This window comes from Phascolarctos cinereus, unplaced genomic scaffold (genome assembly GCF_003287225.1).
Source record: "Phascolarctos cinereus isolate Bilbo 61053 unplaced genomic scaffold, phaCin_HiC Scaffold_9;HRSCAF=440, whole genome shotgun sequence".
NCBI classification, from domain to species: domain Eukaryota; kingdom Metazoa; phylum Chordata; class Mammalia; order Diprotodontia; family Phascolarctidae; genus Phascolarctos; species Phascolarctos cinereus.
In genome coordinates this window covers 248008004-248033572 of record NW_027556402.1, presented here as the reverse complement: position 1 = coordinate 248033572, position 25569 = coordinate 248008004, and the positions used below count along the sequence as shown (strand labels likewise).

Sequence of the window (25569 nt, the reverse complement as noted above, 5' to 3'; positions counted from 1 at the left end):
TTAGGGCATTCTTCTCCTCATTGGCTTTTTGGTCCTCTTTTGCCATTTGGGTTAGTCTGTTTTTTAAGGTGTTATTTTCTTCTTCTTCTTCTCTTCTTCTTCTTCTTCTTCTTCTTCTTCTTCTTCTTCTTCTTTCTTTTTTAATTAGGCAATGGGGTTAAGTGACTTGCCCAGGGTCACACAGCTAGTAAGTATTATGTGTCTGAGGCCGGATTTGAACTCAGGTCCTCCTGGATTCAAGGCCGGTGCTCTATCCACTGCACCACCTAGCTACCCCAAAACAATTCTTTCTTTTTTCTTATCTTTTTTTTTCTTTTTTTTTTTAGGCAATTGGGGTTAAGTGACTTGCCCAGGGTCACACAGCTAGTAAGTGTCAAGTGTTTGGTCTGAGGCCGGATTTGAACTCAGGTCCTCCTGACTTCAGGGCCAGTGCTCTATCCACTGCGCCACCTAGCTGCCCCTTAAGGTGTTATTTTCTTCAGTATTCTTTTGGGTCTCCTTTAGCAAGCTGTCGACTTGTTTTTCTTGATTTTCTTGCATCACTCTCATTTCTCTTCCCAGTTTTTCCTCTACTTCTCTTACTTGCTTCTCAAAATCTTTTTTGAGCTCTTCCAAGGCATGGGACTGATTCATATTTTCCTTGGAGCTTTGGTTCTATTGTCTTCTTGTGGTTGTATGTTTTGATCTTCTTTGTTACCAAAAAAAGATTCTATGGTCTGACACTTCTTGCAAGGTTTTCTCATGATCCCAGCCAATTACTTGAGGTATAAACTCTTTATTAAGGTAGAGGTCTGCTTCCAATGTGGAGAATGTACTGTCCCAAGCTTCGGGGGTTTGTATAGCTGTTTTCAGAGATACTTGTAGGGACCTGTGAATTTTCAGTTCTTCCAAGGTGGTATGATAAGGGGCGAGGTGTTTAAGCCTTTCCTGGCTTGTGCTCTGGTCTATAAGTGACCACAGGCTCTCTTTTCTGTCTTGGAACTGTGAGGAGGATTTTCTCTGGACAGCCACTACAAGCTCCACCATTCCAGTACTCCTTCTCACCCCAGTACCACCCCTCAGAACTGTGACCCAGATCTAAGCACTGGTAAAGCAAGAGATGCCTGCATCAGCACAGGCAAAGAGATCCCTGCAGTTCCCCTCAGATCAGCCACCCAATTCCCCCTCAGTCTGTGGGCCGGAAGCTCAGAAGGTAGCTGCTGCCCCAGGGCAAGCTCAGGAATTGGAGCTGAAACCACCTTGCTTCTTCTCCTCACCGCAGAAACAAACTTTTCCCACTGACCTTCTAAGTTGTCTTTGGCATTCCTGGCTTGAGAAGTCTGTAAACCACCACAGCTGCCATGATTCAGTCCTCTGAGGCCTGCTCCAGGTTCACTGCATATATCTTTCTGATCAACCCATCCAGCTTGTCTTGGGCTGGAAAGTTCCTTCACTCTGCCTTTTTGTGGGTTCTGCTACTTTAGAATTTGTATACAGCCATCTTTTGTAGGTATTTGGAGGGGTTTGGGGGAGAGCTCAAGCAAATCACTGCTCTCACTCCACCGTCTTGGCCCCACCTCCCTGTGTGCAAGTCTTTACATGTGTCCTTATTGAATTTCTTCTCATTAGGTTTAGTCCAATAGTCACTTTGTACTCTTTCTCTGTTTTTCATCCAGTGAGTTAGTTATCCCTCCCTATTTATCTTTGAGTAATCTGAACTTTTGATGAGCTAACATCTATACCTCTGTTCAAGTCATTGCTAAAAATGTTAGATAACATGGAAAGAAGCCCTGATACCTGGAGTGCTTTACTAGAGACCTCCTACAATGGATATATTTAACTATTAACCACATTCTGAATTCATAAGACCATACTATGCTTATGTCCACTTGTCATCCGTTTTTCTGAAGGATAGAGTTTTTCTTCATATTTACAAGTCTTTCTATATTTCTCTAAACCAACCAGCTCACCATTTCCTATACCATAGCAATATTCCAACCCAATCACATTCTGTCTGAGAGATTGTCTAAGAAAGTCCCACCCACCCGAAATTTCTACATTCCTGCTATTCTTGGCTGCATAGGTTTTACTTATACAAGAAAAAGTTAATTTAAAATAGTCAAAATTATCCATTTTACATTTCAACAATGCTCTCGTCTTGTAATATGGCTTAAGGTCTGATACTACCAAATCTGGTTCCTTCATATCTTTTTTTCCCCCTGGTTTCCTTGAAGTTCCTGACCCTCTGCTCTTCCAAATGAACCTTGTTGTTATTTTTTCTAACCCAGTAAGATGACTTTTTAGTAATTTAATTGGCATAGCATTACATAAATACATTAGGTAAAATTGTCATTTTTTAATTTTGTTGGCTTTACTTACTCACGAACAATAAATATTACTTCAAGTATTTATATCTAACTTAATTTGTGTTTTTTAAATTAACATTTCATTGAAAAATATACACTTCGCAAAATGCCCCTTTTAATGAAACACTTCCCTCTATCCTGAAGTATAAGACTGCTTCTTTAGCTTTATATTTTTGGCTAAAAGAAAAGGAAAAAACAAACAACTTTTTTTTTTTCCTAGCTGGATAGTACACTTTGTCATGAAGGTTCAGGATGAAGCTGAGTGACTGGTGACTGAAGGCACATCATTTTAAAAGTTCAACTTTCATTTCTGTCTTTGCACCCCCTGCACCTGGCAAATAGTGAGTGCTTTTAAATTGTTTGTTGATTGATGGATTAATTGATACTCAGCTACTGGATAACCAGGATCTGAAAACAGGCTATTTGAATCTCAATGTATTATTTCCATAAATCATCACAGTGCCAAGTAGCTGAAAGTCATGAGGCTGCAGAGATATTTCAGCTATAAAAACATGTCGGAATCAGTTCAGAAGGTGGATGGAAAATGGAATGTCATTTGTAAACTAGTATGTTCACATCAATACATTTAAAAAAATAAGGGATGTAATTAGATCTAATTATGTAAACATATTCTTCACTACACAGACTATTAACATAGTGGATTATTCCTGAGACAACTGGCCTAAGGATGAATTGTGAAGGAAGTTTGGTTCATTTTCCAACCAATACAGACATCTGCCTATTATCAGATGTTATCTTGGAGAAATTACTTCATTTCTGTGAATCTCAGTTTCCTCATCTATAACATGGGGGTATGAACATTGTTGGTTCCTATCCCATGGTACTACTGCGAAGAAACTTACTGGAAATCATAATTAATGGATGCTAAAGATGAGAAAGGAAGTAGATTGAAAAAAAAAAGAAAAAAATAAAATTCTGCTGATTAACATTGAGCTTCAAGTTTTATACACAATGAACTTTTAATGGTTCCTTCTGGGTATATTTGGAGGAAAATATCCCCATAAGTCAAAGTCTAATGGGACCTGTTTTCCTATTGATTGTTCCTTTATTACAATTGGAGGATTCTTGGAAAACCTCTGTCTGAAGACCTAGGAAAGGCAATGGCAGGCAGGTTTTATGAATCCCCAAGAAATGGGCCCTGCTTTGTCTCACTATTCTCCCATGTAGAAATGCTTGAGGCAATGGTGAGTGAGTGAATGCTGATTTTTCTGGAAAAGATGGTGTTTGCATAGAAATAACCAGAGGTCAATATTATTTTCTCTGTGACTATTATTGAATATATTGTGAACATAGATGAATGGAACATTGAAGAAAGCTGGCTGTTTCATTAACCATGTGGTCTTAACACTGCTCCATGCACTACTCTATGACTCAACTTTTTAAATGATGGGGTTGGACTAGATTTAGATGGGATTGGACTGGATGTAGATGTTCCTCTAAAGTTCCTTCTAGCTGTCTTTGATGCTATAATTTATTTCAATATCTTTTTTTCCCCCTAAGGACTATTCTAATTCCTAAGTTATTTCAAATTGTAAATGACACATTAACAGAAGTGTAAACTGAGAACTAGAGAAGGAAAGTGATTATATCAAAGTTGTACAGAAATTTAATAATATTAAGAATTAGAAAGCAGTCCTTTGAATGAACCTATCAATACTCAAATGTATGCCCTATTTATTTATCCTAATTACTGATATGATATGCCATCCTTCTTAGCTCAGCACGAATAATCAGATACATGGGTAAAATCAAGGTGTCCAATCAAACAGAGGTATCTGAATTTGTCCTGTTAGGACTTTCTGACAATCCCAGACTTCAGCTCATCCTCTTTGTGACATTTCTCTTCATCTACATAGCCACCATGGTGGGCAATTTGGGAATGATCCTGCTGATCAACATTGAGCCCAGACTCCACACCCCCATGTACCTCTTCCTCAGCAGTTTGTCCTTTGTGGACTCATCTTACTCCTCTTCGGTCACTCCCAGGATGCTGGCAAACCTCTTGGATGAGAAGAAAGCCATATCCTTCAATGGTTGTGCAGCTCAGTTTTTCTTCTTTGGGTCATTTGTGGGTATTGAGTGTTTCCTCTTAGCAATGATGGCATATGATCGTTATGTGGCCATCTGTTACCCATTACTGTACTCTGTCATCATGTCTGACAGAATTTGCCTCTCGCTGGTAGTTGTTGCATTCTTAGGTGGATTTAGCAATGCAGCTGTTCACACTGGAATGACCTTCAAGTTGTCATTTTTTGGCTCCAACCTGATCAACCATTTTTACTGTGATACACCACCCCTCCTAAAACTCTCGTGTTCTGACACTCGTACCAATGGGATCATCATCATGATTTTCTCTAGCTTTATTGTCATAGGTTGTGTGCTGATGGTCCTCATCTCTTACCTTTTCATCCTTGTCACCATCTTGAGGATGCACTCTGCTGAGGGAAGGAGCAAAGCCTTCTCCACCTGTGCCTCCCACCTCATAGCCGTCACCATTTTCTTTGGGACCATTGTTTTCATGTATTCTCGCCCCACCTCCAGTTACTCAATGCAGCAAGACAAAGTTGTCTCTGTGTTTTACACAGTGGTCATTCCCATGCTCAATCCCCTCATATACAGCTTAAAGAACAAGGATGTGAAGCATGCCCTGAAGAAGATCTTACAGAGACACATGCCTTCGAGTCTCTTGAACAATCACTCAATAATGCACAAGAGGCTACCATCCTAATGAGCTCCGTGTTCCCATTTACTTAAGTCACTATCTGGAGATGATGGAGATGGTCAAAAAAGTCAACAATATTTAATGTCTTAGTATCTAGAAGCAATTAAATAAATTTATGATATAAAATTAACCAACTTGAGGCCTCATGAAAATTTAGCTCATTGTAAAGACTATTGTTCAATTCTTAAAAAATTAACTAACTCGTGTTGGTTAAGAAAAGCAAAGAAACCTAGTTATGTAGACACACTGCAGAAACAGAGAGGTTTGATAAGGTAGATTGGTATCGTTGGATCAAAAGACAATAAGGAAATATGAAAACTCGTATTCTTTGGTGTGGCATATCAAATGCAAGTTCCTTAAGATAAGGCTTTAGATTTTTCTGTCAATGTCTATCTACAATTGTTTTTCTACCTGTAATTTTTTAAATCATCTCACCAGCCTCCTGATCAAACCACGAAAGTATCTTTGTCTGTGTCTTAACCTATTTCATTTACGCTCCCTTTAAGGTCCAACTCTTTTGCCCTGTATCCTTTTCTTTCCATTATCATTTTTTTTCTCTTTCAGCAACTTTTTGATCATTACTTCATACATTTCTGATTCCAGCATGATACTATGGTGAATCAGGAATGACATAAATGATATTTTTGTCCACATTTTTTTGTTAGTATATCTCACTGTGCATATGGATTTTTTTTTCTGATCTTGGTTAAATAAAAAGTTCCTTTTCATCCTAGCCACTTCAGAAAATTGTTCCAAAGACATGGAGGCAGGAGATGAAGTGCCACATATTAATAACAGCTATAAAATCTGTTTGGCTGTACTATGTACTCATGAAAGGGTGTTCATAAATTCATAAATCTGGAAAGGTAGGTTGGTACCAGCTTGTGAGAGCTTTGAATACCAAAGCAAAACAGTGACCTGAGAGCTGCTTCATTTTGAGATCTCTTTTGAGTTTTCCCTGCATTTGCAAAGCCTGTGAGGTTACCCTGGGAAAGACATAAAAGCACACAACCTGGGGATTTGTGTTTATGGATGAAGTACAACTTTCTGGGATCAGGCTGAATATCCTGGTGGCTTGTGGCCTTAGTCCCTTTCCTTTGTTATTGTTATTTGCACACTGGGTCCCTCATCAGATTGTGAAATCCTTCATAGCAAGGACCCTTTTTGTCTTTCTTTCTTTGTGTGACACTGAGTAAGTCACCTAAATTCTCAATAATTCAGGCAACTCTCCAATACTAGAAAGTGTCAAGCCACATTGGTAGAGAGGTTCCCTCACCTTGGAGTTCACCTCAAAATACTTTGTGGAAGAGGAATCAAGAGCATGACCATTAACACGCTATGATAAAAAACCTGAAGTCAGGAGACCTGAATTGCAATCTTTTCTCTGCCATTTACTACATGACACTAGGCAAGTCACTTCACTCTTCTAACCTTATTTTTCTTGTATTTAAAAGGATAATAATTCCTATAGCAAACTTTCCACCTGGGATTTTGGTGAGGAAAAGTGCTGCATGAATAGAAGTGTCATGAGTATTGGGACCCTCCAGGGCTAAAAAGGGATAAAGGAATTCATGAAAAGTAAACTCAATTCTTCTGACAAATGCTTAATGCCAAGTTTTCCCACAAAGAAATATTTTAATTGCATCTTCTGGGTATATTTGAAAAATCCCAAGAGATCATGACTTAATGGAACTGATTTTCCTATAAATAATCCCCCCTCCCCTTTGCTCCTTTGTTATACTTGGTGGGCCCCTGGAATATTCCTGTCTGCAGGTAGGAAAGTCAGTAAGTCACGGGCTTCTGAAATCTCTAGGATAGGCTTCTCGCTTTGCTTTCCCATTTTCCAAGTAGAAATGATTGAGACAATGGGGAGTAAACGCTGACCTGATGGAAGTGGAGGATGGTGGTAGAACTATTCAGACACAATCAATAATGCTGCTGCTGCTGTTGCTACTACTATTACTATCAAAATCTATAACAACTAGAATTTATGTAGTATTTTAAGATTTGCAAAGTGCTTTATATTTGTTATTCCATTTTATCCTCCCAACAACCCTTAGAGGTCAATTCTTTCATAATCCTCATTTTGTAGATGAGGAAATCAAGACTACAGAGCTGAAATGAATCATCTAGGGTAACACAGTTGGGAAATGTCTCAGTCAGAACTTGAGTGCAGGTATTCCTGACTCCAAGTCCTGCCTTCTACCCACTATGCCACCTAGGTTCTAGATGCTATTGTTATCTCATTTTACAGATGAGGAATCTGAAGCTTTGATATTCATAGACGAGCATCTGAAGCAGTATTTCAACTCAGGTCTTTTTTTACTCCAAGTCTAGTACTCTTCCCCCTAATGATGATAACCAACATTTAGATAGCACTTTAAGGTTTGTAAAATACTTTACAAACATTATCTCATTTTACCCCCACAAAAAACCCTTGGAGATAATTATAATAATTGGTAGTTGTTGTTTACTCATGTCTGACTGTCTGTGACCCGATTTAGGGTTTTCTTGGCAAAGATACTAGAGTGGTTTCCCACTTCCTTCCCCAGTTCATTTTATAGATAAGGAGACTGAGGCAAACTGGGTTCAGTGACCTGCTCAAGGTCACACAGCTAGTGTTTGAGACCAGATTTGAATTCACTGAGTTCTCTACCCACTGAGTCATCTAGCTGCCCAGTTAAGTGACTTGCTTAGGATCCCATAGGTAGCAGGCTATGGATCTGAGGCTGGATATGAACTCAGTTCCTCAATTCCTCCAAGTCCAATACTCCATACCACATGATCAGAGGTGAAATGGAAATGAAAACACAGAACACCAAATGCTGATGAAATTTAGTTCAGTTAAATTCAGCTTAATTCCATTAATTTAATTCTATTAAAACAGCAACAAACAACTAGTATCCAAAGCATGTCATAGCTCCTGAGAATCCAAACAAGGAAAAAAATCCCCACATATATATGGTACAGTCTCTGACTTCAAGTAGCTCACATTCTACTGTGGTGGATACAGCATAGCCACTATTAAACAAAAGCAATTAAAGTGTTAGAGAGTTAAGAGAAGAGTCCTAGGAAAATATGAGGATTAAAAATCATTTGTAGTTGGGTGGATTAGGAAGACTTCATGGGGGAATGCCATTTCACCCGAGCCCTTAGGGAAGATAAATTATGTGAAAGGTAGACAGATGAAGAAGGTAATTCTCCACATGGAGGATGTTTTGCAGCAATGCAAAGGGGTGGGAGATGGCATGTCATATGTATGGATAGCTAGTAGTTTAGTTTTGCGAATACATATGCTGTTATGTAGCAAAGGGAGAGGAATAAAATAAAGCTAGAAAGATGGGGCATGGCCAGACTGGGAGATATTAAAAATACTAAAGTGAGGAGGCTCTATTTCATCCTCCAAGCAACAGAAAGCTCCTCAAGTGTTTTGAGGATGAGTGATGTCAGAGTCAGGAGACCTGGATTTAGATCTGGGCTAGGCAACTTATCAAATGTGTGTTATTGGGAAAATCACTTACTTTATTTCTCTGAGCATCTTTTCTCTCATCTATAAAACCAAAGTGTTAGACTAGATGACCTTTAAGGTCCTGTTTAGCCCTAAATCTATAATCCTTTGAAAGACTATAATTTTCCAGAGTACATTAAAGTTGGCAAGATGCTTGTTTCATAACAGTCCAGTGAGTTAGGTATTATAAATATTTTAATTCTTATTTTATAGATGAGAAAACGTAGGCTCTGAGAGGTTAAATGACCACTCTTGGTGTGCCAATGGCACATTATTTCAGGAAGGATTCAAATGTGTGACTCCATAAGCCTCTTCAGATGAAAGATGGTGATTTTGGCAGCTAGGAGGATGAACTGGAGAGAGGAATGGTTGGAGGGATGGATGCCACAGCAGTAGGGTGGGTGAGAGATGATAAGCTGAACAAGGGTTGTTGACAAGTGAATAGAGAGAAGTGAACAGACACCACAGATGTTGTGCAGCTTGGATCAACAGGATATGGGGTCTGATTAGATTTGAGGGTTTAGGAAAGGAGAACATGTCAAAGAGGACTCCAAAATTTTAACCTTGGGTAACTAATAAACAAAAGGTACCCTCAACAGAATGAGGGAAGTGTGGAGGAGAGGCAGATTTGGAGGAGGAGCCAGTGAGTCTTGTTCTGGATATATTGAGCTGGAGCTGCCAGTAGTACATCCAGACAAAAATGCTTTGCTTGCATGCTGGTGCAAATGTGGTTCGTGAATTTGGGGGGAGAGAAGTAGATCTGGACATTTACCAGTGGCAGTCAGCTATGTAGAGGTGATAGCTGAATCCATGCTGCTAATGACACCACCAAGGGAGAGGGGGAGAGCAGAGAGAGAAGACAGAAGAGGGTCTGAGAGAGAGAGCCCTTGGGTATATTCCTATTGAGGAGGTGGGACAGTGGAATTGAACCAGTGCAAGTGGAAAAGATGTAAATAGATTTTAAAGAGAATCAAGAGGGAGAACATTGTCACAGGAAGCCTAAGATGGACAGCCTTTCTAGGAAGAAGGAATGCTCAAGTAACAACGGATATGATACGAGGGGGAAAAGAACTCTTCACACATTTCAAATCACTATCTCACCCATCACCATCCTCCTCCTCCTCCTTCTCTTCAATCATCAGGGTACAATCCTTCACTTTCTAGATGAAGAAAATTAGCGTTGGAAAAGCAAGGTAATATTATAAATGAATGAATGGTACAGTTGAAAAAGGAATGACTGTGGAGTGATAGGATTTGGGTTAAAGTAGTAAAATAGATATCAGTCAATGAATTATTACTGCATGCCTAATATGTCCCCAGCACTATGATAGATGAAAAATAACTACAAATTAATTTCATTGAGCATTTATTACACACCCACTATATGGCAGCATTATGCTAGATGGGGGGGTATAAAAGAACAGGGGCAGAGACTAGACCTATGATTTCATTTGCACAGGGACATCCGAGGGAAGCAACTCCCTTGCAAATCAGCACCTTTTCTGCTAGTTGCAATTTGGGAATATTTTCTAAGCACCAAGAGATTAAATGATTTGCCCCGGATCACAAGCCACTATGTGACAAAAATGGCATGTGGATCCTGCTCTTCCTGCCTTCAAGGCTGGTTCTCCATGTACCATTACTAAGAGGGGATATATTGGAGATGAACAAGGCCAATCATTTGGGGAACACCCATATTAAAGGGTCGGGAAGATGTTGATAATGAGCTACTGGAGACAAAAAAGAGTGGTCAGAGAGAGAGGAGAAGATAACGCCTTTGAAGCTAAAAGAAGAGAGAATACCCAGTAGATTTGAGTAATCCACACTGGCAGAAGTTGCAAGGAGGTCAAGGAGGATTTGGCCTGGAAATCCATTCTTTGGATTGGACTAGGAGGAAGATGTTGCGAACTTTGGGAAAATACTTTTAATACGATATATGGGGGAGATACTAAATTACAAGAGATTGAGGAAAGATTAGTGGGGGAATGCAAACATAGAGTTCAGAAAACTTTTTCAGGAAGTTTAGCAGTGAATGGACCAGAGACTTAGTATGGTACCTGAATGGAATAAAAGAATTAAGAAAAAAGTTTTTAAAGGCTTGAGGAACAATTTATAAGCAGCTAAGAAGACCAGGGGACAAGGAGAGAATGTGGATGTGCAAGTGGGAAGTGATGACTGAAAGAACAAGGTCCTTAAGGAGTTATAAGAGAGTAGAATTGGAGGCAAAGGCAAATGTATTATCCTGTGTAAGGAGTAAAAGACATTCATCCTTCTATGGCCAGGGGCAAGGTAAAAGAATGATTGATGCTGAGTTTTCAAGGATGAAGGTATGAGATTCAGATTATGTTAGATGGCCTCAAAATTCTCAGTATCTTCATTTGTATCTGTATATTTGCGTCTTTAAATCTTGCTCCTATGTGATATTTAACAATTGCTTGATATTGAAATGTAGATATTTTATGTTTTGTTAAAAATAGAAATATATGTATAATGTAAAAATAATAATACATACAAAATAATATATACATGAAATATATTAATTATATATAATATATGATTAAAACATACTTTTAAAAAGGAATCGATATTACTATAGCATAAAAATAGAATTATAGATTTGGAAGATCTTCTAAACATAGTGTTTTCACTTTCCTTAAATGACCTTATAAATCATGGCTAAAACAGATGTGAATATGATGTTTTTGCACCCCTCCCTCATACCTCCCCCAGTAGCATACAAGTTCCTTGAAAGCAGTGATGATTTTGTTTTTGTCTCTGTGTCCCAATGGCCAGCAAAATGTCTGAAACATAGTAGGTACTTGTGTGTGTGTGTGCGTGTGTGTGTGTGTGTGCGCGCGCGCGCGCATGTTTTAATGAGTCCCATGCCTTCTTATTAAAAGGAGGGAACCAGGTAAATCATTGCCCCTCTAGGAGCCTCAAAATCATATAGTCATTTATCATCAGGATCACAACCAGAATCCAAGTCTTCTGAATCAGCCTACTGGTAGATATTTGTGTGTGTGTGCGTGTGTGTGTGTGTGTGTGTGTGTGTGTGTATGTGTGTGTTGGGGGGAGTAGTGTGTTGGTGGTAGTGGTTTAACTATGTTTCTAAGCAAAGGTTTATGTACAATGGGAAACTGGCTTAAATTCAATTTAGTCTAGATTGTATTTACTTTGAGGATCAAGTACTAGGCATACTCCCAGGGCTAGTACAATACCTTTAGGCTCCAGGAATCTATAAATGACTTCTGTATTCTTCAGTAAGTGCCGTCCAGTTCTAAATCCTATTACTCCATGATCTTTATTTCTGACAGGTTTCTTTGCATATCATGTAGGTGACGTGAAGATGAAGACCATTCTCAAGCAGAATGGCACCGAAGCGACTGAATTTATTCTTCTGGGACTAGTCAGTCGGCCAGAGCTGCAGCCAGTCCTCTTTGTGGTGTTTCTGGTGATCTATTTGATCACTTTGACAGGAAACTTTGGGATGATCATCCTGATAAGGCTCACACCACAACTTCAAACTCCCATGTATTTTTTCCTCACCCACTTGGCCCTTGTCGATCTTTTTTATTCCACTAATGTCTCCCCTCAGATGCTAATTAACTTCTTGTCAGAGAGGAAAACTATTTCCTATGTTGGTTGCTTGACCCAATGCTTCATTTTTGTCACGCTGCTCCTTACTGAGTATTATATGCTTGGTGCAATGGCCTATGATCGTTACTTAGCCATATGCAAACCTCTGCATTATAGCAGCAAGATGTCGAAGTCTGTTTGCATCTGCCTAGTCACTTTCCCTTACTTGTGGGGCTCCTTGGTGGGTACAATGCAGGTCATTTTGACATCCTGCCTGTCCTTCTGTGGCGCTAATACCATTAATCACTTCTACTGTGCCGACCCACCGCTCTTAATGTTGACTTGCTCTGACACCTACATAAAGCAAACTGCGTTGTTTGCGTCTGCAGGATTAAACCTCACAGGCTCCTTGCTTATCATCCTTACCTCCTACATTTTTATTTTTGTCACTATCCTGCACATGAGGTCCACTGAGGGGCAGCGCAAGGCCTTCTCTACTTGCGGCTCCCACCTGATGGCCGTCACTATGTTCTATGGGTCCCTTTTCTGCATGTACTTAAGGCCAGCCACTGAGAGTTCGGTGGAACAAGGGAAAATTGTTGCTGTGTTTTGTATCTTTGTAAGTCCTATGTTAAACCCATTTATTTACAGCCTGAGAAACAAGGACGTGAAGAAGGCTCTGAGGAAGATTGTCAAGAGAAATCTCAGAAAAATGGAAAAAAATGAAATGAAAACCATTTCTCAATAAAAAAAAAAACTAGCAAAAAAAATCTTTTTATAATCCTTCCAAACAATTTGTTGTTGTTGTTTTTACCCCTGAACTGGAAATCAGGCCTAGCTGCAAATCCTGATCATGCCAAACTATCTGACCTTAAGCAAGTTACTTTTTCTCTCTAGGCCTCAGTTTCCTCATCTGTAAAATGAACCAATAAGAATGCCTGATGTCACAATTCCCTCTGAGCTTTAACATTCAATTTCTTATGTCACTCCTAATAGGAGCAAAGACACTGAGACAAAATAGAATGCAAGCTACCTGAGATACTTGTTTTTGTCTTTGACAATTCAGAGACCCCACATAGTCTGTGCTTGCTGAATGAGCGAAGGAACAAATGAATGAATGAGTGAATGAATGAATGTGTGTGTGTGTGAGAGAGAGAGGTTTGGGAGAACTATAAGCCTCAAACTGGAATTGTGTTTAGTTCTTTAGGATAAAGTTCTAAAGAACCATCCCAGACTCTCCCTAGGCTCTCCTTTATGGGGTAGTTGTGCCCTGAATTCATAGCAGCAGAACAAGACTCACCCCAGAGGAATGATACCCAAAGTGAGCCTCACGCCATATGCTCTTTTGGCTGTGTAACCAAGGCAAGGCTGACCAAGACCAAAACAGGCCTCCCAGACCACTCCAGCCATGCCGTTGTTCGGGTGAACATCAGTATCCTACCTGTCTCCTAATGGTAACGGTAAAGGCTAGTTTCCTACTCCAAAGTCAACACTGCTTTCTTTCCTTAAACGCCCTCCCTGAATATAAGCTTGTGGATGGAAATGATGGAAATACTTCCTGTGACATTATCTTACTCTTCTCCTACCACCTCTAGGGAGCAGTGGCCCAGAACTTAGCATAGTGCCTGGCATACAGTAGGTGCTTAATATATATTTCTCGTTGTTCATTCCTGTCCAACTCGTGACCCAATTTGGGATTTTTTTTTTTTTGCAAAGATAGGGTGCAATGGATAGAGCGCCAGGCCTGGAGTCAGGAAGGCTCATCTTCCTGATTTCAAATCTGGCTTCAAACACTAGCTGTGTAACCCTGGGCAAGTCACTTAACCCTTTATTCTCCTTATTTGTAAAACAAGCTGGAAAAGGAAATGGCAAACCACACTGGTGACTCTGAAAGGAAACCCCTAAAGGGGTCACAGAAAGTCAGACATGACTGAAAACAACTCAGCAATGACATTTTATTCTGCATTGTTTGGTATAAGTCCTTCCAAGTTTATCTTCTTAAATGTACTTTTCTAGACATTTCATGTTACTTCCCACTTCATGTTCAAGCCCAAAAGGCATATTTTCTGTTCCCTTAGCTAAGCTTTACACCGCCTGCTTCGATGACTGCATGGTTGTGCCCATGCCTGGAATGCACTTCTTTTTCATCGCTACTTTTTAATATCTCATAGCTTCCTTAAACTCCCATATGCAACCAATCCACATATTTGTTACTATCCTCTTCCTTCATTAATTATCTTTCATTTGTTATTGTTGTTCACTCATTTTCAGTCACGTCCAACTCTTTTTGACCCTATTTGGGGTTTTCTTAGCAAAAATATTGGAGTGGTTTGCCATTTTCTTTTCCAGCCCATTTTACAGATGAGGACACAAAGGCAAACAGGGTGAAGTGACTTGCCGAGGATCACACAGCTAGTAGGTGTTTGAGTTCAAGATTTGAGCTCGGGTTCTCCTAACTCCAGGCCCAACACTCTATCCACCATACCACCTCGCTGCCCACCTTTCACTTACTTATCTGTTTATATATCCTATGCCTTGGTAGAATGTAAGCTTCCTTGAGGTTGGGATAAATTTTTATTTTGTTTTGTTTCATACTTTCAGGGACTGGCAAAGTATTTAACATGTACTAGGCCTAAAGCATTTGAATTGAATAATCATTTCTCCTAATAAAACTTATTCTGATACAACACAATGATCTGAGATTAGATCAGGGTGGTTACTCTATGATCCCTCAATGGACAGTGGATCATAACTACTTGGGAAATAGCCTTTGAGTTTTGATGTGGCCAAAAATTTCTCCCTCTGGGGCTACCTTAGTGATAAGTGTCTTTGAACCTAGCCAGGCAGGTTCTCAGGCCACAGACCCATAGCTTGTCACTAAGTTCATGCTGGGAGTCTTTCTGGCATGGGAGAACTGGCTAGGATCTTCAATAGATTCTTCAAGAACAGGGATAATCTCAATACCACAGGAAGGTATCATAGAAAGCATTTTTAAAGGATTAATGTCATTATTATTTTTAATAATGGCTTCCTCTTTTCTTTGAACAGTTGGTAGCTCTCCACCCATCTTGCATTTAACTACCTTGGAATTTATTCTGTTTATATTATATGTATAAATACACACAATATATATAACATATACATATGTGGATATATATTTATTCATACATGTATACACACATGTCATTTTCCCAGTGGGAACAAAAAAATTCTTGATAGTTGGGATTGCCTTATTCTCCATCTGTATTACCAGAGCCTAGCACAGTGCTTATTAATACACAGTAGGCACTTAGAAAATGCCTTTTAATTGAATGATTGGTTTGAAAGCTCCAAGTCCTATGCACACCAACCCACAATTTTCCAAAAGCATGTGAGAGGTTTTCGGGAAACATTCAATTAAGCATCTGGTTGTTCATTCTGAAAACAAAAACCAGTTATAATTCGCAGTAAAGGGCTCCCCTGCTGACTCAAATAGCATCCTCTAATTATATCACTGAGGAACAAATAAGAAATTCTTCAGAGAACATTTCCCCAAGGACAAGGTATGAGTATAAAGCTTGTTTCCTAACTTCCTCTTCACAGTGGTTCCAGAGCAACCTCCACCTTTCACAGGTAGGCTCAGTCACTATTCTTCCTCAGGAAATCAAGGCTAATTTGTCCTGTTTCAGCTCCTTGGGGAGTCTATGTCAGTGGTCATGGGACCCTTCAATTCAGTTGTGGCTAGACTCAAACAAAAGCCTAAGGCAGAACCAAATGAAGAAGGGTAAATTTAATTTTAAACCAGTTTACCTTTAAATTTATTTTTACATGATCAAATTATGTCATTGAAGAAGTGATCTTTCACTTTTACTGGGCCTCAAAGATAAAAATCTTTCAAAGACAAATGACATTGGAGAATTGGACCTTCCTCTGGCAAGTTGGAAAAAAAAAACAGGAAATTGGACAGCAAGCTTTCAAGCAGTAGACACATTCAAATGTAGCTTCCAGGACAACTCATCCTTTGCTTATTATTCTGATTTCTAAGCCCTCTTTCAATTCTAACTTTCCATATCCTAAGATCTTTTTTCTGGCTTTGGTATTTTCTGTTCTAAGATCCCTTTTAGCTCTAACATTTTAATTCTAATCTTGAAAATCCCTTCTAACAGAATAAATTCATCCATTATACTCATCAATATATCTTCATCTGGCATCTAAGCATTTTTCTAGCTTTGACATTCTGTTTCCTAGGGTCTCTTTCAGTTCAAATATTCAAACAACCAATCCATAGATCAATCATTATGCCTATATTTATTTATTAAGTTTAAATTAAAGCAGTGATTGAAAAAAGCAAGCAAAACTAGCACATCTCAAATTTTTAATTATTTCTTGATCAGTTGACCTACACAACTTTTGATTATGAAAAAATGGTAGAAAGTTAGTAACTGCCACAAATTACCACCAAGTGATGGTTGTACCCCCTAGTCACGCGTTGGTGGGGAGAGAAGACTGGTGGTAGCATTTGAAATGTTCTGTTCTGGTCTCTGGTCACACTTATTGGAATTAATCATAAGAAATCTTAGTTCGTGAGTTGCTTTCGCCTGTATTTCTCAGTAAGAATTTTAGTGTTTTAGCAGAGTTTTTAAAGGCCATAAGTACTCTTGAGATATCAGGTAGAAGGGAGTACTTAATCTGGGGAAGGTCCACCAGTGCCATGAAGAAGAACAATATCACTATATCAGTGTAGGCTGTCGGTTTCCAATTTTCAGGAGTAATTACTCACAAACTTATCCTTTTTTATTGACACTGGGTGGTTGATTGTCGTTTTCAACGTAGCCCGAGGAGGTATCAAAGGATGATTCTGAAGCCTCCATTGTCATATGGAAGGTTGGCAGGTATGTTAAGCCCTTGTGAAGTCAATAAATTAGCTAAAGCAAAGGTAGCTAGATGGCTCAGAAAACAGTCCTTGACCTAGAGTCAAAACGATCTGAGTTTAAATCTAGTTTCAAACACCTAGAAGCTGGTGACTCTGGACAAGTCACTTAAACTCTCTCTTCCTCAGTTTCCTCATCTACAGAATAAGAATAATAATTGTACCTCTTGCTCACAGTTGCTGTGATGACATAGTGTTTGTAAGGTTATATCTAAATGCTAGCAATTATTAACATGATTGTCATAGAAATTTTTAATGGCCCATTTATAGAATTCATCCTGCTCCATGTGCCTTTTGCTGGCAAACATATTTGGTTCCTCATAAACATTTAATATGCAACTACTATGTCTTGGGTCAGCTAGGTGGAGCAGTGGATAGAGCACTGAGTCTGGAGTCAGGAAGACGTATCTTCCTGAGTTCAAATCCAGCCTCAGACACTTACCAGGTGTGTGACCTTGGGCAAGTCACTTAACACTGTTTACCTCAGTTTCTCATCTGTAAAATGAGCTGGAGAAAGAAATGACAAACCACTACAGTATCTTTGCCAAGAAAACCCCAAATTTGGTTGCAAAGAATCAGACATGACTGAAACAATTCAACAATGACAACAAAAAGCTATGTTCCAGATACTGTCCTACTATGCTAGATGTTACAGAAACAAGAAGAAAACAAAACTGAACAATTGCTTACATAAAGTACCTTAATTATTTGGGGGGGGGAGGAATATGTACATAGAAAATTAGATAAAAAATGAATCCAAAGTAATATCTAGGCAGGGGGCTCCAGGAACTGGGGGTAAGTGGAAGAGGATAAGGATAGATTTTCTGTAGAATATACCACTTGAAATGATCTTGAAGGAACTAGGGATTCCAAAAAGCATAGGTGAGGAGGTAACACATTTTCATCCTGGAGAAAGCCTGTATAAAGTGAAAGAAATGGGAGACAGAAATGGCATGAAAAGGGAATAGCAAATGGACCAGTTTGACTGGAATGCATGAAAGAGAGTAAATTTAGATACTTTAAAAAAAAATTAAGATGAAGCTAGATTATGGAATATATTCAATGTCAGGTTAAATAATTTGTTTTATTCTAGAGATGATAGGGAGAAACTGAAGATTTTTGAGGAGGGGAATGACATGGTCAGAACTGGACTTTGGAAATATCTCTTTGATGGTTGTATAGATTGGAGTTAGGAAATTCTAGATATAGGAAGTCTAAGTAAGAGAATATTGCAATAGTCCAGGTAAGAGGTAGTGAGGACCTGTATGAGGACAGGAGAAGACTACAAGGAGGATGTGGAGATTAAAAGGCAAAATCTGACAGCTAAATGGACATTCAGTGTGAGGGAAGAGAAGAACATGGATGAGAAATTTATTGTGAGGATAAAAATTATAAGACTTAGCAACTAATTGAATATGGGGGATGAGAATCAAGCATTGAATCTTAGTGTCCAGAAGGAGAATTGCTCAGTCAACAGATACAGAGACATTAGCAATAAAAAGGAGTTTTAAAAGGAAAAGATCATGGCTTCTGTTCTGAATATGTTCAGTTCAATGCCTACGAACTACCTAGTGGGGGCTGCCTAATAGCCCACTGATATTAGAGTGCTAGAGGTAAGGAATGTGACAAGAGGTATACGTAGCTACGTGAGATCTTATACAGCAGGATCAGAGGGGGTACCAACAACACCTGGCACTCCTCCTTAGGTAGAATTAACTAATCTTAGCAACTAACAGCATTTTTTGTTAAATCATTTCAGTTATATCTGACTCTTAATGACCCCATTTTTTTTTGGTTTGTTTGTTTTTGGCAAAGATACTGCAGTGGTTTGCCATTTCCTTTTCCATATCATTTTACAGAGAAGAAAACTGAGGCAAACAAGATTAAGTGACTTGGCCAGGGTCACACAGCTATTAAGGGTCTGAGGCCAGATTTGAACTCAGGAAGACAAGGCTTCCTGACTCCAGGCCTGATACTATCCACTGTGCCATCTAGCCTTCCTCAGTTAGCAACATCAGTCAGTTAAGAATCGTCTACTGGGAAGAGGCACATGGTATAGTAGTTAGAAATTTTGTCTAAGAATTAGCATAACCTGGGTTCTGGGCTCCTATCCAACATAACAGTCACTCAGTCTGTCAAGAAATATTTATTTAGCACCTACTATGTGCCAACCACTTTGCTAAATGCTGGGAATACAAATCCAAATATAAACCAAGGCAGCCCCTGCTATCAAAGAGCTTAAAATCTACTGGAAGAAGACAACATGCAAAAGGAGCTGAAAAGTGGGAGGACAGGTAGGTAGCTGGCATGAGGGAATGATGGAGAGGTGCAAAGAAGTCCAAAATGGAGTGTGCTAGTGAAAAATGGGGAAAAGATGGTTTTGATGAGAGGCAAGCACAAGGAAGATTCTGTTTTGCAGGATAATGAGATTTTGCAAGGATGAGTTTCCTGGGAAAAGAAGGCATGAGTACAAGGTCTGAAGAAGTTGGGTTATATGACCCTGGGCAAGTCATGCAACCTTTTTGTGCTCTAAGCAAGTCTTATAGACAATCAGTTTCAGAGAATATAAACTTAGATTGGCAGAAGGAGTTTTCAAACCAGTGAATTCCCTAAAACAAGAGAAATCACAATATCACTATTCCAGTCCCTATCCTAAAAATAGGAAGCCACTAGAAGACAGGCTACATCAATCCCAAGCTTCATTCCAGGTGAGCTCCATTCCAATTGGGTATTGATACTGTTTTATAACGCACTGGAAGGTTTCCCAGTATTCCAGGATCTCTATGTTACTTCTCAAAGGGAAATATCTTGGGCTTTCCAGAGCCTTCCCTCCTCAGATTAGAAATTTTTCCTACTTGCTTTGTCTAAAATAAATAAATAAAGCTGATCTGAGGGTGTAATTCTTGCTGCTCAGTCTACTTTATATTTCATACAGCCTGCTCCAGGTGTACACATTCTCAGTCATAGCTCTGAAAGCCCCAGCTCTTAAGGCAGATGTACAGCTCTATCTCAATCTAGCAACTCGGAGGGTTTTCTGTTATCTTATCATCAGCAGCAGTCCTTCAGGGCCGGTATGAATGGACCAAGCTGGCCTCAGACCTCTACAGAGCTGATCACCACCTCAGGATTCTCCAGCACAAATAAAACAGTATCAATATGAGAGATATTCAAAATGGCAGCCATGTAATTGAATTCATCCTTCTGGGACTCACTGGCTGGCTAGAGTGGTAACTCATCCTCTTCGTGGTGTTTCTGGTTGTCTACCTCATCACCTTGATAGGGAATCTTAGAATGATTACACTGATGAGAGTTAGCTCCCGCCTGCACACGCCCACGTACTTCTTCCTTAGCCACCCTACTTTTGTGGAAGTCTGTTATTCCACTAATGTTGTACCTCTCATGCTGACTCACATCTTATCTGAGAAGAAAACCATTTCCTATGTTGCCTGCTTGAGCCTGTGTCATTTCTTCATTGCTGTGGTCATTGCTGAGTACTCCATATTGGCTGCAATGGCCTATAACCGCTACATGGCTATCTGCAGCCCACTGCCTTATAGCAACAAGATGTCCACAAGCACTCGCTTCTGGTTGGTCACCATTGCTTATGTTCACAATTCCCTAGTAGCACAGCACAATTCACCTTGACATCTCACCAGAACTGCTGTGGCCCTAACACCAGCAAACATTTCTATTGTACTGACCCCCTCCCCCCTTTGCTGTTACTGAGCTGTCCTAACCCCTATGTCAAGCAGACAGCCATGCTTATCTCTTCAAGCTTGAGCCTCTCAAGCTCCCTCTTGATCATTCTCATCTCATACATTTTCATCTTTGCAGCTATCCTATGATCCACTCCACTGAGGGCCAACGCAAAGCCTTCTCCACTTGTGGCTCCCACATAACAGTCGTCACCATGTTTTATGGCACCCTCCTCTGCATGTATGTGAGGCCTGCCACCAAACAGTCAGTGGAACACAACAAAATCATTGCAATGTTTTGTATCTTCCTCTGTCCCCTATTGAACCCCTTTATCTACAGCTTGAGGAACGAGGGTGTTAAAGATGCTCTTAGGAGAATCTTTGGGGAAAATACTAAAAAAATGAAATGAAATAAAATGCCCAAATGAATGAATAGAAAGAAAGAAAAGAAACTCCCAGGGGAATCTTACAAAATGCATGGGCTCTTTTCTACGATACCACAGTATATTGAAGAGGATCTCAATAAAAATTGAATGCAACCACATGGTTGCACATAAAGAGCATGAGGTAGTGGGAAGAGCAGTGGAGGCAAATCCAGAGAACCTGGGTTTAAACGTCACCTTTGTCATCACTTGGGTGACCTTGATTATATCAGCTAACCTCCCTGGGCCTCAGTTTTGCCATCTTTAAAGTGAGACAACTGGACTAGATGTCTTCAAAGTTTCTTCCATATCTGAGTATATGATCTTATGAATATTGGTACTGATGGTGATGGTTTCCTTTTGATTGGATAGAATGTGTCATTCTTTATTTATTTGTTTGTTTATTTCTTTCTTTGTTTATTTGTCTGCTCACTCATTTATTTTTTTCATTCATTCATTCATTCATTCATTCATTCATTCATTCATTCATGGCTAGCCAATGGGGTTAAGTGACTTGCCCAGGGTCACACAGCTAGTAATGTTATGTGTCTAAGGCCAGATTTGAACTCAGGCCCTTCTGAATCCAAGGCGGTGCTCTATCCACTGTGCCGCCTAGCTTTCCCCTTAAATGTGTCATTCTGTTAGACCATAGGGAAAAATATTCTCTAAAGATGGTGATTCTATTTCCTTGTGAAGCTTTTTTTTAATGAATAAAGAGTAAGTCTTCTAAACATCTTTAGTTTTATATTGTGTACCTTGACATAGAAATATCTCCTTAACATTTCCAGTTGGTCAGTGCTTATCTTGATCCTTGACAATGTGAATTTTGCAAATGCCATTTGGAATGTAGGAACTTCCTATAACTCTTTCATCATCTAACTCAGGAATCGTTCTTTAAAAACAGGCTTTCCAGCATGTGCTGGCAAGAAGCACCTCTTTTAACCAAGTTTCCAGTACTTCTTCTGTTTGTGAGGCAGTTTAGGTACTAGAAATAGCACTTGACTTGAAATTATTAGAGACCTGGATTAAAATGTCAGATTTTGTATCTACTGGCTGTGTGACCTTGGGGGAATCACTCTATCTCTAGGAACCCTAATTTTCTCATCTGTCAAATACGTGTATTAAATAATTAATTACACTAACCACCTCACAAGTGTTTTGTGTACCTTAAGGCACATAGTCATAATTAACACGTCCATGTGAATCATGACATGATCACAGAAGTATCTACCTTTGCAGATCCCACATGGTACATTCACATTATTCCCTGTGCTACTGAGAAAGTTAGATGTTACACTGAAAACATTTCAGTGTTATTTGTATATAAACGTGATGCGACTGAATCATCATCAGTAGGGAGTTTCATTTATTCTTCCAGTTTTAATAAGGTATTGATATTACTCTATCATGTTTTAATTCACATTGTCCCCATTACTTGAATGGACTATTCTTTCCACCTCTTGTTTCAACTCTCTTGCCAGCTATTTCATAAACAATTCCACACAATTTTAATACCAGGTTTAGAGGTAGAGGCTGGTCAACACAACCAGTGACACCCTTCCCAGGCCTTAATACACTCAGTTTTACAACTCCTGCTCTGGTAGTTAGGCTTTCCTGATTGCCGAGTGCATGAAGACAATTCCCATAGTCACCTATAGCTAGCCAACCCTCCTCAGATTTGACCTTCCTTGTGTCTAGCCACTTGTCCTTCTGCTATTTCCTCTCCCCATTTCCACCTCTTAAAACCATAATCAAACCAGACCTTTAACTTCAGCTTAGATGAACAAACAAATAAGGCCTATCTCTGTCCAATTAAAAACAAAACAATAAAAAAAACAAAATAAAAACAAAAATGTCACTTTTTTTTTTGGTATTAGCATCACATCACCACCACCCATCCAGTGGATGGATCTATGGAGACTAGAGAAGATGAGCATTCCAATTCAATAGTTATTTATTACTACCTCAATGGTTAGAAAACTCCCTTCACCTATGTTTTTATTTTTTTACATAATCACTTGTGATGAAGGAATAAATTTTCCTCATCCTCCTGTTCTTCTAGCCCCATCTTTGCTCTCTTTGATTTCCCACTGCATCTCTGCCTATCCCTTCCATGGTACCCTTTGAATTCCAATGCTGTAAGGAACCAACTTGCCTTCGTTCTGGACATTTTCCTTTCATACCCCATCCATTTACTTGCACTCACAAAGACCAGGCCTCTCCTAGATGGCACTTCATTTGTGGCCATCATTCCAGTCCTGGGTGCACCTTCTCTCATAATCTAACCCCATAACCTGATCCTTAGGAGAAAGCAGGAACTTCTTGGTCCCCTCGCCAATGTCACTGACAGACTCACCCACTGCCGCTATCATCCAATAGGCCCTTCTCCTTTGAACTTCATTCTACTAATCATTTTTCACCCCTTTACAGGTCAAATCAGGATTTGGCCCCCAGGTCAGTCTCCTTCTTTGGCATTTAGATCTTCTCATATCTTGGCTTCTTTTTAAATTTTCATTCTGTTGATATTCCACACCGTCCATGCACCCTGCAGTCTAGTCATACTTAGACGCTTGCTGTTACTTACCCATGAAATGCCATCTCTGTGCTTCGTACTGCCTGCTCACCATATTCTGAATGCTCTCTCTCCCAACCTCCAACTTCAGAATCTGATTTCCGTTAAGATACAGATCAAGTTGGGAAGCGAGGTGGTGTAGTGGACAGAGCACCAGCTGTGGAGTCAGGAGGACCTGAGTTCAAATCTGGTCTCGGACCAAACACAGCACTTTACTAGTTGTATAACTGTAGGCAAGTCACTTAACCCCAACTGCCTTACAAAAGTGTGTCTGCATGTGTATGTATACATTTGTGGGTGTGTGTGTATGTATATATATATATATATATATATATATATATATATATATATATATATATATATATATATATATATATATATATATATATATATGCACATATATATGCATATTCAGATCAAGTCTTACTTCCTCCTAGAGGATTTGTTTTCCCTAGCTGAAAGCACTACCTCCTTTATAGCTATTTTCCTTCTATTATTTATGTATGTACGTGTACCTATGTTTGCATATGTGTATACATATGCATATATATATGTGTGTATGTATGTACATAGATATACACATACACACATATATGAACTACATATTATATTAATATAGTCTTTCCACAATGAGTGTGAGTTCCTCCAGGGAAGAGAATATTTTCCTGTTCTTTCTTTGTACCCTCATGTTTAGCAAAGAGTCTGATAAATATTAAGTGTTTACTGAATGTTTGCGGATTAATTATTTGACTGATTTCTCAAGGACTTCAGTACCTGGCTCCCTTTCCTCCTTTCCTTCCCAACTCCTGTTCTCATACTAGGGGACTTTAACATTCTTATTGATGCTCCTTCACATACATTAAACCCCGTGTTCCCTAGTGTTCTCATATCCCACTCTATTCTAATTCAGCTATGCCCAGGGGTGGTTATGTCCTGTATCCCTACACAGCCTCCCATCATTCCATCTCTCCAATACCTCACCCCTCTGAAACCTATTCTATGCCCTCTTTCTCAATCTGCGGTCCCTTTCCCTTCACTACTTTTTTCTGATCTGTCTCCATGTTCCTTCCTTTCCAATATAACTGTTAGATGTAATTAATTCCACACTATATTATTTTCTGTTTTCATGTCACAATAACCACAAAAACCACAACCATTAAGATAGTGCCATTTATTATCCAGGCACCATGCTAAATGCCTTTTATCTCATTTTATTCTCACAACAATCCTGGAAGCTAGTGGTTATCATTATTCCCATTTTTATAGACCTTTTGTTGCATCATCCACAGGAAAGCTATGGGCCACTAGTTAATAGGTAAAAAAAGAAAAAACATGATCATGGATTCCATGAGTTTCCACTCATTAGGAAAATCAAGGTTGATTCCTCTTGTGAATATTATGAACTAAGCAATCTCTCTGCTATGTATTCATGGTGGGGGGGGAGGTGGGGAAAAGAGGCTAATTGAACCCCAGGGATTCAGTCCCAAAGTGACAAGAGTCACATAAACATCATTCTGTTGCCATCATGTTTCTATGTTCCTGAAGACAGCTTTCTCCTTTTACAGGTAGGGTTGGAAATTCTGTAGGCTCTGGAATTCAGAGTATGTCATACACTGCTGTGCTTTTAGATTGAATTTGTTCTTGTTTGAGGTAGGAATTATAGAATAGGAAGTGATAAGGAAAATTTTGGTGATGGTATCGTAATGGTTAGAAAAAAAAATCAGTGTGTAATTTAAAACATCCTCCAGAGAGACTTGAATTCCAATCTCCATCTGAACTGTGCTAGTTTTGTGTCTTTG

At 39.3% G+C, this 25569-nt stretch overlaps 2 protein-coding genes and 1 pseudogene across 2 annotated transcripts; all 3 read left to right on the top strand.

Annotated features, from left to right (window-relative positions):
• Positions 1 to 4101: 4101 nt before the first annotated feature.
• On the top strand, positions 4102 to 5094 carry LOC110199572 (olfactory receptor 5AP2-like). The gene has a single exon (XM_020974447.2). The coding sequence runs from the start codon at positions 4105 to 4107 to the stop codon at positions 5092 to 5094; it is 990 nt and encodes a 329-aa protein (XP_020830106.1). The 5' UTR covers positions 4102 to 4104.
• A 6848-nt stretch (positions 5095 to 11942) lies between these two features.
• LOC110199571 (olfactory receptor 5M11-like) lies at positions 11943 to 12920 on the top strand. Its single transcript, XM_020974446.2, has one exon. The coding sequence runs from the start codon at positions 11943 to 11945 to the stop codon at positions 12918 to 12920; it is 978 nt and encodes a 325-aa protein (XP_020830105.2).
• A 7671-nt stretch (positions 12921 to 20591) lies between these two features.
• LOC144455465 (olfactory receptor 5M10-like) lies at positions 20592 to 21186 on the top strand (annotated as a pseudogene).
• Positions 21187 to 25569: the final 4383 nt, after the last annotated feature.